Source organism: Pelodiscus sinensis, chromosome 1, assembly GCF_052426305.1.
Source record: "Pelodiscus sinensis isolate ZL-2025 chromosome 1, ASM5242630v1, whole genome shotgun sequence".
Lineage (NCBI taxonomy): Eukaryota > Metazoa > Chordata > Testudines > Trionychidae > Pelodiscus > Pelodiscus sinensis.
Window position 1 is genome coordinate 78,709,723 of NC_143052.1, and position 12,713 is coordinate 78,722,435.

At 42.2% G+C, this 12,713-nt stretch overlaps 1 protein-coding gene across 3 annotated transcripts in view; it reads left to right on the forward strand.

Annotated features, from left to right (window-relative positions):
- TMTC3 (transmembrane O-mannosyltransferase targeting cadherins 3) overlaps positions 1 to 12,713 on the forward strand; it is a 60,239-nt gene that overhangs the window by 32,300 nt on the left and 15,226 nt on the right. For 2 of the 3 annotated variants that reach the window (XM_075932795.2, XM_089780187.1), the window contains 3 exons: positions 1,013 to 1,265; positions 1,602 to 1,664; positions 7,154 to 7,302. In XM_075932795.2, coding sequence (XP_075788910.2) covers positions 1,013 to 1,265; positions 1,602 to 1,664; positions 7,154 to 7,302 — 465 coding nt within the window. The remainder of the gene's footprint in view (positions 1 to 1,012; positions 1,266 to 1,601; positions 1,665 to 7,153; positions 7,303 to 12,713) is intronic. The other variant, XM_006114005.5, reaches the window with a different exon arrangement.

Sequence of the window (12,713 nt, forward strand, 5' to 3'; positions counted from 1 at the left end):
ACTGTAGGTTTTAGATTCAACTTAAATATAAATCTAGGAAATCCTATACATTATAATATTTCTGTGATGAATCAACCTGTTATGCTACAGCAATAACTATGGTTGATAAGCAGATGTGTAATAGCAATGGTCAGTGAGCACTCATTGAATGGTAAGAAAACTACTCACTGGTCAATTCAGACAAGTAGGTAGCAAGAATGTTAAATATTGAGTAATTTACTAGTCTAGTAGTCGATGGAATTTTCATCAACTAGTTGATAGGCACTTCCGCATTCCTCCTTTCAAATGTACAAGAGCCCCCGCTGGGACTCTTGTGCATTTCGAAGAAGGAATGCGGAACTCCACGTGCAGCCAGTGTGAAGTCCCGCTTGACTCCAGGCTGCATGTGGCATGCCATCTTTGAAATGTACAGGAGTCGCCAGCAGGGGCTCTTATGCATTTCAAAGCAGAAGCGTCCTCGTGGAGCCTGGGGTCAGTGGGGAACTCAAAGTCCCACACTGACCCTGGGCTCTATGCTGTTCTGCCACTTTGAAATGCCACGTAGAGCCCGGGATCAGCTGGGGACTCTCCAGCTGATCCCGGGCTCCACGTAAATGCCGCAGCGGCATTTCAAAGTAGTGCTGCATGAAGCTGACCTGTGGCATTTGCGTGGAGCTTGGGGTCAGCTGGGGACTGCCTAGCTGATTTCGGGTTCCAGTGCAGCACGCAAAGCCCGGGGTCAGCTGACCCCCTTCTGCTCTCCCCGATATGGCCCTCCCCGATATGGCAAGTGTTTATGGAAGCCCCAGCCAATTCCCCTTTCCCTTTCCAAGCACATTATAAATGCGGCAGAGATGAAAATGGCTTGGGAGTTCCCAATCCATCTTTATTCTTCTGCAGGATTTCCCTACGTGAGTGATGTTCTAGAGTCCAGCATGTAGAATGGTGTGGTACAAAGTGACAGCATTGATGTGTAGGGTCTAAGCTGTAACTAAAAAGTCCTTTTGTTTTTTTTTCTTTTTTTCTTACTTAGATTTGATAACCCAGCTGCTGTAAGTCCATCTCCTGCAAGGCAGCTGACTTTCAACTACCTCCTCCCTGTAAATGCTTGGCTTCTTCTAAATCCCTCAGAGCTATGCTGCGATTGGACAATGGGAACTATTCCACTTGTGGAGTCTTTCCTAGATGCAAGAAATATTGCCACCATTATATTTTTTTGCTTTTTGGGGTCTTTAATTGTCTTCAGTCTTCGATACCCTGGGGATTCCTCCAAGACTGTATTGATGGTAGGAGTGATGCATGGTTTTAGTCCTTTTGGTTACAATGAAGTGGCCTATGCTGGAAATAGTGGAAAACTCTCGAGATTTTCTTAGCTCTTCCTTATATCACCATTAGCACCGTTTATCAGAAACAAAAGGATTCCATAGTTCCAGAGAAAAGAGGATTAACAGAATTTTCACTACAAATAGTTAAATGGAACTAGCTTATTTAAAGAGCCTTTTTATTTCTGTCATTTAAAATATCTGCTTTACTAATTGAAGCATCTCTTTTTATAATAGAATGTTCATTGCAAGTTTCCTCATGTAACACAGCTGCATATGCATTTTTTTTAATCCTTTTAGCTGTTAGATTTCATGCCAAAGCATCAGTGTCAAAGTGCCTGGAGCCTAATTTACCAGAAAATGGTAATACATTACTTTATATTAGATATATAATTATCCCTCAAGTACTGTAACATGCAAACAACACACTAGGTCAGAAAACTGCTTCTAATCTGCTGTCCTCTGGGATAATAGTGCAGAAAACTTGTTGTAGGCTAAATGTAGGTGGTCCAGCTAGCATGAAGAACCACTGATTTATATATCTTCTAAAATATTCTGTTTTCAAACTTTGGTCAAAATAGCTTCTATCATGAAGCTTTCTTGTCCTCCTAGATGTATACCCTATTAAAAGTCACATGACTTAAGTAAAATGAGAGAACCCAGTCTTTGTCCAGAGATACCATTTGTAATGTAGATCTTACTCATTACTGATGTACAGAAATCTACAGTACAATTATGCATCTGTATCACAGTGATCTTGAAGATGCGGGGAAGGGATTTCACCGATCAGGTAGAGCAAATATATGAAAGAGCACTTACAGTATTATCTAATAAACTAAGTAAGCTTTAAAAGCTGCCTAATATCTTTTTCTAAAGTAATCCTCCAAAACTCAAATTCTTATCACTAACTGTCTCATTTTGAAACATTCAATGACTTTCAAGTGTGACCGGTTCTTAGCTAGTGGCTATAAGGTGTTTTCTACAAGTAAAAGTTTTGTTACTTTGGCTTAGCCAACATAGTTAAAATCGCAAACACCATCTTTCTCTTACACAACAGTGTAGAATACAGGTATACTGGTATAAATGTGTTTTTTAGCTTATTCTGTTTCAGCAATGCAAAGTAAGCTGTATAGCACCTTATACCTGTAGAACTGTGCTCACACTTGGTCTTTTACCAGCAAAAAATAATACCTTTGTCTAACATATTAGTGTTGGTATAACTTAAGCATAGACTGAGTCTTTGTTTGCCATCTGTGGGCCACATCTGTTGACTATAAAACAAATCTGTCTTTATGACTTCTATGTACCTCTTTATTCTTAACTTGTTTTTTTTTACCTCTACATTTTTGCAACACACACATTGCTTATATAGTGCTTGCTCTGATCTATAAGGAAGTTAAAATGGGCCTTTTTCTGAAGTGGTATATTGCATGCTTAGATATAGAATAAGTAAAGCCAAGCCATTAGGCCTAATTGCAAATAGTACAGTTGTTAACCTAATTGCAGAATTGGTGTTCACTGTATCAAGACAGTAAATGGCATCTCAGCTCCTGGTATTGAAAACTGGGAGAACACCCTATTTATTGACTCTGGTTCAATTCTAGCAGGAACTTGTCTTGCCTGTCTTGATCTCATGATTAAACCAAAATATAATCAGTAGTTCAAGCTATTCTGATGCCAGATACTTTTATTTGTTAGAATTAAATTTTCTAATACAAGCACTTTATGATACTAAGCATATGGCTATTGTAACTTCCATTGACTTAGGTGAGCTTTTCCCTCTTAGTTCTTTGACAGAACTTTTTTCTCTCCTTAAGCTTCATTGAATCTCTTAGTAGCTACAGAGCCATAGTTAAGGTGGCATTTGATGCTCTAAAAAACTTACTCAGATATATACCTTTTTAGGTGTTTCCATGTCTCGATCACTGTTGTATTTCCTATCACATTTTAATTAAATGCCAGTATCTGATTTTAAAGTACTTTCCCTATGTACTTTATATGAACTGGATAAACCGGTTACGCTATATGGTTAAACAACATTTTTTTTCTTTTACATCCCACAATTTTGTATTCGATCATTTTAAAATGCAGTTCTGCTCTATAAGTTGTGTGAATTTGACAGCTACCTACTTAGTGGATTAGTTCCATGTGTGTTCATTCATACCTGCTTGGTTTAGTGACAAATATAAGATGACTTCTTTTTACTGTAGTGCTGACGTGTTGACAAAAGTACTTGAGAGAGTAAGCTAGATTTTCCCCTTTTTTCAGAGAAACCTGAAGAAATTGTCTAGATCTTATTGAAATTGGGGTGCCTACTTCCTTTAATCTCCTTTGAAAATCCTAGTGAGAATTATTTGCTAACAGTTAATGAAAAAACTTAAACAAGTGGCCCTGTAGCATCTTGGAGATGAACACAAAAATTGATAGTATCATGAGCTTTCATGGGCAAAACCCACTTCTTCAGATGAGTGCAGCAAGAAGCACAAAGAGGCGCTGAAACCCCACAATTTAAAGCAGAAAAAGAGAGGAAGGAGAAAAGGGGGGGGGAACCCTGTCAGTTATAGTGTACATGCTAAATGGGCTAATAGAATAGGTTGTAAGTATCCAATACTCAGTTTTTTATGACATTTGGGTGTTGAATATAACAGCCCATCCACTTAATGGCTTTGTTCTGACCGTGGGTGAAAGTGTTACATTTGCATATGAAGGCCAGTTCTGCAGTCTCTGTCTCTCTAGCTGGTTCCTGAAATTACCTTGCAAAAGAATGGCTACTTTTAAATCCATTAATGCAGTGTTTCCCAACTTCCAGGCCGCAGCCTGGTGCCAGGCTGTGAACTGTTAACTGCTGGGCTGCGGTAGCTGTGGAGGCTGGGGAAGACTATCCAGCACCTCCCCTCCCACCATGGTTGTTAGGAGAGGTGTGTTCTTCCCTGCCTCTGACAACCAGCTCTGGGAAAGGGTGCGGTCTCCTCTCGGATGTGAAAGAGCAGTTTGCTGTGTGGAAGGAGGGCTGCACTGAGCCTGGCACGGCAGCCATAGAGCAGCCCCAACTCAGGCAGCAGCACTCAGCTGGTGGCTGGGAGGAAGCGCAGGACTAGGTGAGGGGGCAGGGCAGGCACTGGGGCTTCCGGGGATAGGGCTCTAAGAAGCAGGGGGCTGGCACCAGGAGGCTCTGGGGATAGAGCTAATATGGGGAGGTTTCTGGGGGTGAGGAGGCACTAGGAGGTGGGGGGGCAGACACTGGGGCATCTGGGGTAGGGCTAGTAGTGGGAGGACTGTGGGGGCAGGGCTGGCACTGGGAGATTCTGGGAGGAGTTGGGAGCAGTGGGTCTCTGGAAACTAGGCTGACACTGGGGAGTCTGTGAGGGGTGGTGGCAGGAGGCTAGCTCTGAGGTGCTCTGAGGGCAGGAGGCTGCCAGTAGGGGGGGGGTTGGGTGCAGGCAACTCTGGGGTCAGTGGCTGGCACTGGTGGTTAGTGGAGGGGTTGGAGACTCTAGAGGTTAGGGCTGGCAGTAGGGGACTCAGAGGACTGGGGTGTATCCCAGCCCCAGCACCCAAAGCTGCTGTGAACACCTGGCTTCAGTTGCAGCAGCTGCCTGTTACATGGCGACTGCCGGAGCTGAAGCTAGCTTTTCCTGGCAGTTCTGGGGGCTGGGGCTTTTGTCTGACAAGTAACATTTTATTTGCACATTTGCATGTTCATTATTTGCATAATGGATATGCAAATCAAATGTTACCAATCCACCAAAAGTTTGAATGGGTTTCCTGGTCCATGGTATAAAAAAGGATGGGAACCACTGCACTAATGAGTGCCCAGGCAGATTAAAATATTGCCCAACAGGTTTCTATGCTTTACCATCTGATCTGTGTCTGCTAAATCCTTTGTCGTAGAGACTGTCCAGTTGGGCCAGTATATGTGGCAGAGGGGCAACAGTGCCAGCAATGCCCTGAGCCTCCCATTCCCCATGCCCCCTTTAGGGAGGGTGGGCAGTGCTGATGCTCCTGACCAGATTCAGACAGGAGCATTGCTGGTTGTTTCCTTTAGTCAGGAAATGAAGGGGAGTGCACAGTTTGCTGCATTCCTCATTCTGGCTAGGGAGGCGAAGGGAAAAGGGAATCCTGGACCTACCTCAACATGGGGACATGCACTCCTCACTAGTTCTCTTCACCTGGCTGCTCTTACCCTGCTGTGCCAGCAGAGGGCTCGGGTAGTCCTCTCTCCCACAGGGCAGCCCTCATCTCCATCCCTGCCCCAGAGCAATGATTTAAATGAAGCACGTACATTTTCATTTCATTTAAAAAAAAAACAAATTAAGGACATGAGCAGCACTTGGGTATATCTTCTAGTTACAAATATTTAAGAAAACGAGCACAGTTTAACTTGTATTGCTATTGAACAAAGTTGCTGAATAGTTAGCGTAGCACTACCCAACACGTGGCCCATATGCTGCATGTGGCCCATGGCCCATTTGTTTGCAGTCCGCGAGTGGGAGCCAAAACAAAAAAGTAGTCAATATAATAGTCTTCTGTTGATATGCGTTTTAGTAGTTAAATTCCTGGACTGTCATTGCTCATTAAAAGTGCTGTCATATGGGTGGAAATTAGGTAAATTTTGCATTTTATTAATATCAGCAGAACTGACTTAAATGGGGCCAGCATGTTGTGTAGTCTTTCCTTAATCTTTGTATTCATGTCTCCGTGTGAAAGAAGCTATCTGCATATATATTTGCATGTTTATGCAACCATAAGTTGCAGCCCTTGACATGTGCTGTGAGTATCATTGTGGCCCCTGGGGCTTCCAAAGTTTAGTAGCCCTGAGTTAGGGCATTGAAATAGCTCTTAATATCAATCAGACCATCAGTGATTGAATCTGTTTTGTATTCTTACCCTGTTTTGCTTGTTGATGCTGTTCTTGTAGCAATTTCTGACCATGTTAGTTCTGAGTATTTTTTCCTTAGATCTTTTTAGTAAATCAAAAATGTCTACACACTTCCACCCTGGATTGTAACCAAAAAGTTACTGTTCTTCAAAGGCTTATACATGTCCACTATATAGTTGTGAGCTATAGCAAATGCAAGCACAAATGGTCATAGTTTCAGTAACAAAACTATTTTTATGGATTGAACATGAACTATTTTGACTTTATGGAGCTATTTGGCATGCATACGCTCCATGTGTAATTGTAAAAGGTAGGTGTAAAATGGTTAAAATGCTTTTAAATTAAATTGCAGTTTCTAAAACTTGGCTTTTTACTTAATGTCAAATGTCTTAAATCAATATGATTAAAAATATTTTTAAAACCATCACCTACATTTTATACTGTTAGTTTTAGAGTGGGCAAATATTTTACAATGGACAAGAGATGTTCACAATAATTTCACATACTTATTATTTAGTATATGATTTCAGCTACCCACATCTTTATGAATAAGAGGTCAAACATAAGTCTGACTAAATCAAGTTGGAAAGTGCCATTGAAGTGTCATTGGAAGAGTTTCATTATCTTCCTTTAAAGATGACAAAAGTTCTGAGATGGATTCAAAGGCCAGTTCAACGGGAATTTAGAAGTTCTCTGATAAAGCTGTTACACAAAGCTCTGAATTATATAATGTAATGCATAAGAAAGCTAGCATTATCTTATTTCAACCCATTGGCAAATGTTTTTTCTTTTTGTAGACTAAAAATGATCTTCCATGTGGAAAAAGTAGAAATTACACCGCCATTAAATGTACTTAATTTTCTACTTCTCAGAAGGGTTGTTTAACTTTTAATTTTTTATTGTTGTTTACATAGCAAGCGTAATTTGTAACTCTGGTTTTGATTACTAGTTCGTATTTGCTTTTCTTTTCTAGGCACTCTGTTTAATAGTGTTGCCATTCATTCCTGCATCAAACCTCTTTTTTCCTGTTGGGTTTGTAGTAGCAGAACGAGTGTTGTACGTCCCTAGCATGGGATTCTGCATTCTGGTAGCACATGGGTGGAAAAGACTATCAAGCAAAAGGTAGGTCAAATGTATTTTTTGCTTTTAACTAATTCTGCTATGCTTGGCCCAGGTCCACCACCACATAAGCATAGAACAAAAACAGTTCTGTCCAGCTTGTCTGTCTTTGCACATGTTCAAATGTTAGTCTGCTGAGAAACAGAAATTGAAAGCCCAGAACTTTCAAGAAACAGGAGCTGGTTGTTAGGCTAGAGGGACTAGAGCCATTAATTCATTTTTATGAGATAGTAAGTGTAGGTGTAACATGCTTGTGATAAGATTTGTAACGGTTGTTTTTATATGAGAAATTTAGTATTTTATTGATTATTTTTTAAAAAACCATTTTTTTAATCATTTGTTTTTATCCACCCTGCTCATATAGTTGAGTTAGTAGCTAGCTTGTGGTGCAGGCCACCACGCTCCACTGAACTGTAAACAAGACACAACATTCTCTGTGCATGCCATCATTCACCATTGGGCATATGCTTGGAAGGAAAAGAGATGTTAAGATGCAAACATCGTGACACACATTCCCTCACAAATTTCATTGGGGAGGGAGCTGAAATATGTCCTCCTTTGTGTTCACTTAAAACCAGGTACACAGTGTAATGGAAGGGGTCCTCTGATTCATTTTCTACAAGGGGTGCCTCTTGGATGTTTTGTCAGGCCTCCTGGTTCACTTTATTGTTAACTGAGCTGCTTTCTGGGTAAGAAAGGTGATATATTACTTGATACACTACTTGATACACCCTTGGAGTGTGGTTGGAGACTAAACTGATTCAGAGTTGGGGGAGGGCCTTTTTAGGTTTCTTATAGATAATTGTTTATGTGGACTTGTCTCCTCCCTTCCTTCCCCCAAAAAATAAATATTCCACATATGCTGTATTAGAATAATAAATAGGAAACCTGAATGCTATAGATCTCCGTGGCAATGAGGCCCATGCCCATTGGAGCACCCCCAGCTTTCACCCCTACCGTGACTCTGTTCTGCACCTCATGACCTGCCTTCATTTGAGCCCAACCTACTATTGGCACTCAGCCCTCTCCCAATCCTGATTTTCCTTGCGATTGTTCCCTACCGCTCAGGCAAGAATGGGTTCTAAGGCATATCTTGCCCACATACTGGAATCTACAGGTGCTGTGATAATAGCCATTGTTTTTAAATGCCCAGTAATGTAACGAGTATTACATGACTCGTGCCACTCCTGAGCTGTCAGCGAAGGAACACGTCATTCATTTTCTGTGAACTCCTGGTTCTTGGGGAGTCATCCACTCTCCCCACAGTGTGTGATGAGGTATATCCCACAGGATCCTAGTTTGTGTTGCTAACCTTAATTGAAATTTTTCATCATAATTAAACCAAGTCTTGCCTGCCTTATTATATCAATATACTTAGACAAGGCTGAGCATCTCTCTGGATAAGCCTGTACCTTAAGACCTGCATAGATAAGGAATGCAGTCTCTCAATATTCTGATGTTGTAGGCACCCATGGCCACTTTGGCAACTGCTTATCCCATTTGCTTGGTCCCAGCTTACTTCCTGTCGACTCCTCTTTGTTCCACAGGGACTGTATATCCACATTTTTCCCTCTCAGTATTTTATCTTTAGGTATATTAAAATGGTGGTTTTCTGCTGGGTCACCCACCCAACATAACCACTCAAGACTGACAGGGCATCTTTTATGCCCTTCCCCCCCCACAGCCTCCCCAGGAAGCTCAGCTCTGTTCCATAAGGTAATAAGGACCCATGAGTTGAAATGTTCCCAAGGGTTTCAACCACAATGCTATATCCTGTAATACAGGAGTTTTCTGTCGGCACTGCTGAGGGGGTCAATTCAGGGTGAATTGCTTAGAGACGGACTACTTACAGGCCAAGACTGAGGTCCTCCGCTATAAATCCATCTCAAAGTGCTCTTGTTCACCATTCTGTCTAGCAAGAAATCATACAAGCAATTCCCTTCAGTCACTCCAATTCTCCTGTGCCACCACCAGTACTGCTCCTTATACAGATTGAGAGGCTATGAAACCCAATCTCACCAAATCAAACCAAGTTCTTTAGATCCAAAAAGACCAGCCACTTTCCCAAGTCAATTTACAATTCAATTCTTAACCCATAAAAGCATCCTCTTAACCAGTCCTTAGAATCTAAATTCTAAAGGCTTATTGAAAGATGAACATAGTGACAAACATGCTTGGGTCCTCTACTGTGTGATGAGAAAAAGGTTTCCAACATCACAGCTTATACTTTAAAGCCTTCTGCCCTTATGTTCCCACCTTTTTGCAACAATTTGTGACTTTGCTTCTGCCTCCTTCCCCCAAAATACCACTTCTGGCAAACTTGGACAAGTGCAGAGCGGTCATTTTCACTTTGTATCCAAAATGTTGTTTGGACCTACAGTATCATTACTTTAAAAGGTAGTGTTTTTGTGGCTATTGTAGATTCTTGCAATGAAAGAGTCATGAAATTCCACATTCTGCGAGTGCTAGATCATGTTGATTCCAAACAGGTGTACGCACCCCGCATGCACAAGCATCAAACTTTCCCCTACCAGCTCCTGTAGGGTCGGCTGTGGAGACCCCGAGATGCTGCTATATCAGTGCATATAGATGCTGCTGCCGATCCTATCCCTCCCTCAGTTTCTTTTTACCATCCTTGGAAGGAAGGGGCTGGACAGGTTGCATTCATATGCTCTCCCACCTCTACGCATATGGGATGTTAATTTGGTGCTCAAACTTATGGAACTCCCCTTTGAATCAGTGGCTAGGGGTTCACTGCTTCACATGTCCATGAAGGTGGCTTTCTTAGGCTACGTCTACACTACACAGTTGTTTCAGAATAAGCTATTCCGGAATAATTACTCCAAAATAGCTTATTTCAAAATAGCATGTCTACGCCGCAGAGAAGCCTTACAATTAATCCAAGGCAGGTTTCCCTAATGTAGACATGCTATCTCGATTTAGAGCCCCAGGAGGAATAACTTAGAATGGCCCTGGTGAGAGGCGATTTCGAAATAGCAGAAGTGGAGTGTCTATACACACCTTATTTTGAAATAGTTATTTCGGAATAGGCATTATTCTTCGTAGAATGAGGCTTACTGAAGTTGGAATAAGCCATCCATTATTTCAAAATTATTTCGAAATAACGGAATTGCTGTGTAGATGCTTGCGTAGTTATTTTGGAATAATGGCTGTTATTCCAAAATTACTTTCCTGTGTAGACACATCCTTAGTGGCCATCACATCAATGAGGAGGGTGTCTGAACTACAAAATCTCAGAATCCCCATACAGTGTTCCATAGAGACAGTGCAACTTAGGCTGCATCCAGCCTTCTAACCAGAGGTGGTCTCCCAATTCCAGCTTGGTCGAGACATCTTTCTTCCAGTATTTTACCCAAAACTATACTTGAACGCTAGACAAAGAGTATTACATATTTTAGACACAAGGCCCTAGATTTTTACATGGCTTACAAGAGACCATTTATTAAATCCTCCCAGTTGTTTGTAGCAATAGTGGAGTAGATGAAAGGGATCTGGTCTCCGTACAGCATATACGCACCTGCTGTGAGCTGGCAGGGGTTACACCCCTGCCAGTGATGGGACACTCGACTAGGGTGCATGCTTCTTCCACTACGTTCATAGCACAGGTCTGCCTCCAAGAGACATGCATGGTAGGCTTGTGGTCCTCTATATGCGTGTTCACAGTACACTACGCCAACGACAAATTCTTTAGGGAGGATGCAGCTGTTGGTAGGGCAGTACTCCCATCTGTGATTCCTAACTCCGGCCCCACCTCCACAGTGTAGCAGCTTGGGAGTTATCTGATTGGAATCAACGTGAACAAGCACTCAAAGAAGAAAAGACCTGTTCTTGAATTACTTGTTCTTGTAATTGTATTCGTCAAGATGTGGTGTTCATGTCCATTCCAATATCACCCTCCTTTCCCATTGTTGGAGTAGTTGGCAAGAAGGAATCAAGGGACGGGTAGGGCTGGCAGTGGTATATATGTGCTGATATAGCAGCACCACTCTAGGGATTTCCACAGCCGACCCCCATGTGAGCTGCTAGGGGAAAAAGTTTCAGATGCTCATGCATGCTGTACGCATACACCTGATTGGAATGGACATGAACAACAGGTAACTGTCTTTTTCTGCTATTTTTAGATGATGGAAGCAATGAAAAAAAGCATATTTTAAATAAGGAGACTTATATTACAGTAAATTTCCGATAATCCAGCACCTTTAGGACCCAGGGGGTGCTGGATTATCAGATATGCCGGACTATCGGAAGGGGGGCTATGAGGGGTCTAGGGTGGTGTGGGGGGATGCCACCCCAGACCCCTCATAGCCCCCCCCTTCTGATAGTCCGGCTCTGCCCCAGGCGTCCCCGATTCAGTTTCAGCAGCGGCTGAATTGGGACGCCTACAGCAGAGCAGCTGGGGTGCTGCCGGGTTGGTCCCACAGCGCCAAGGGGCGGCTGTGGGCTTCCCGGAGTCAGCCGCTAGTCAGTTTCACTCCTCGGCACGGTGGGACCAACCCAGCAGCACCCCAGCTGCTCTGCCCCCGGCGTCCCCAAGTCAGCCGCTGCTGAAACTGACCAGCGGCTGATTCCGGGAAGCCCGGGGCAGAGCAGCTTTACCTCGGGCTTCCCGGAGTCAGCCGCTGGTCAGTTTGAGCAGTGGCTGAATCGGGAAGCCGAGGGCAGAGAAGCTCCAATGGTCCGGCTGCCCGGAGCACTTCCGGGTTCCTGATGGTGCCAGACTATCAGGAGTGCCGGACGATCAGATGCCGGACCAATGGAGTTTTACTGTATTCAGTTGATTGTTGAAATCTGATTATTTTTTCCTGTTAAAAATTACCACCAGTCATAGGAACCAATAACATCTTAAATTGTTTCCTATTAAGGGATTATAATTCAAGAATATTTAAAAAAAAAACTTTTGTTTTAAATGTACTTGAATTAAGACATGGATGTAAAAAACTACTTTTGCTGGTTTATGTGTAGGATGAACACAGATCTTGTACCAGTATCACAGATGCTTTCAAAATGTTCTACCTTGTGGGAGGGTCTTGCTTTTCAAGTGTCTGCACTGTGCATATGCAAAGGTGAATGTATTTAATCCCATTGCATTACTTAATATTTCAGGTTCAAATATTATGAAGCAATCTTGAAGTTCATAATACCACTTTTGCAGATGGGTTTTTGGGTTTCTTTGACATTTCCCTGATTCATTTGCTCTCTCTTATCTTGACCACTTTATTAACTTTTAATATTTGTTTCTTAGTTTCTTGCCACATACAACTCAGACTATTCTGATGATAAAAGATATTTTACAATTGTTCAAGTATAGCGTAATTAGATTAAAATTGTTTTGAAATGGAATTTGAAAACTGAATCAAATGCTAAAAAGGAAAGATGATCTTTGTCTACCTCTT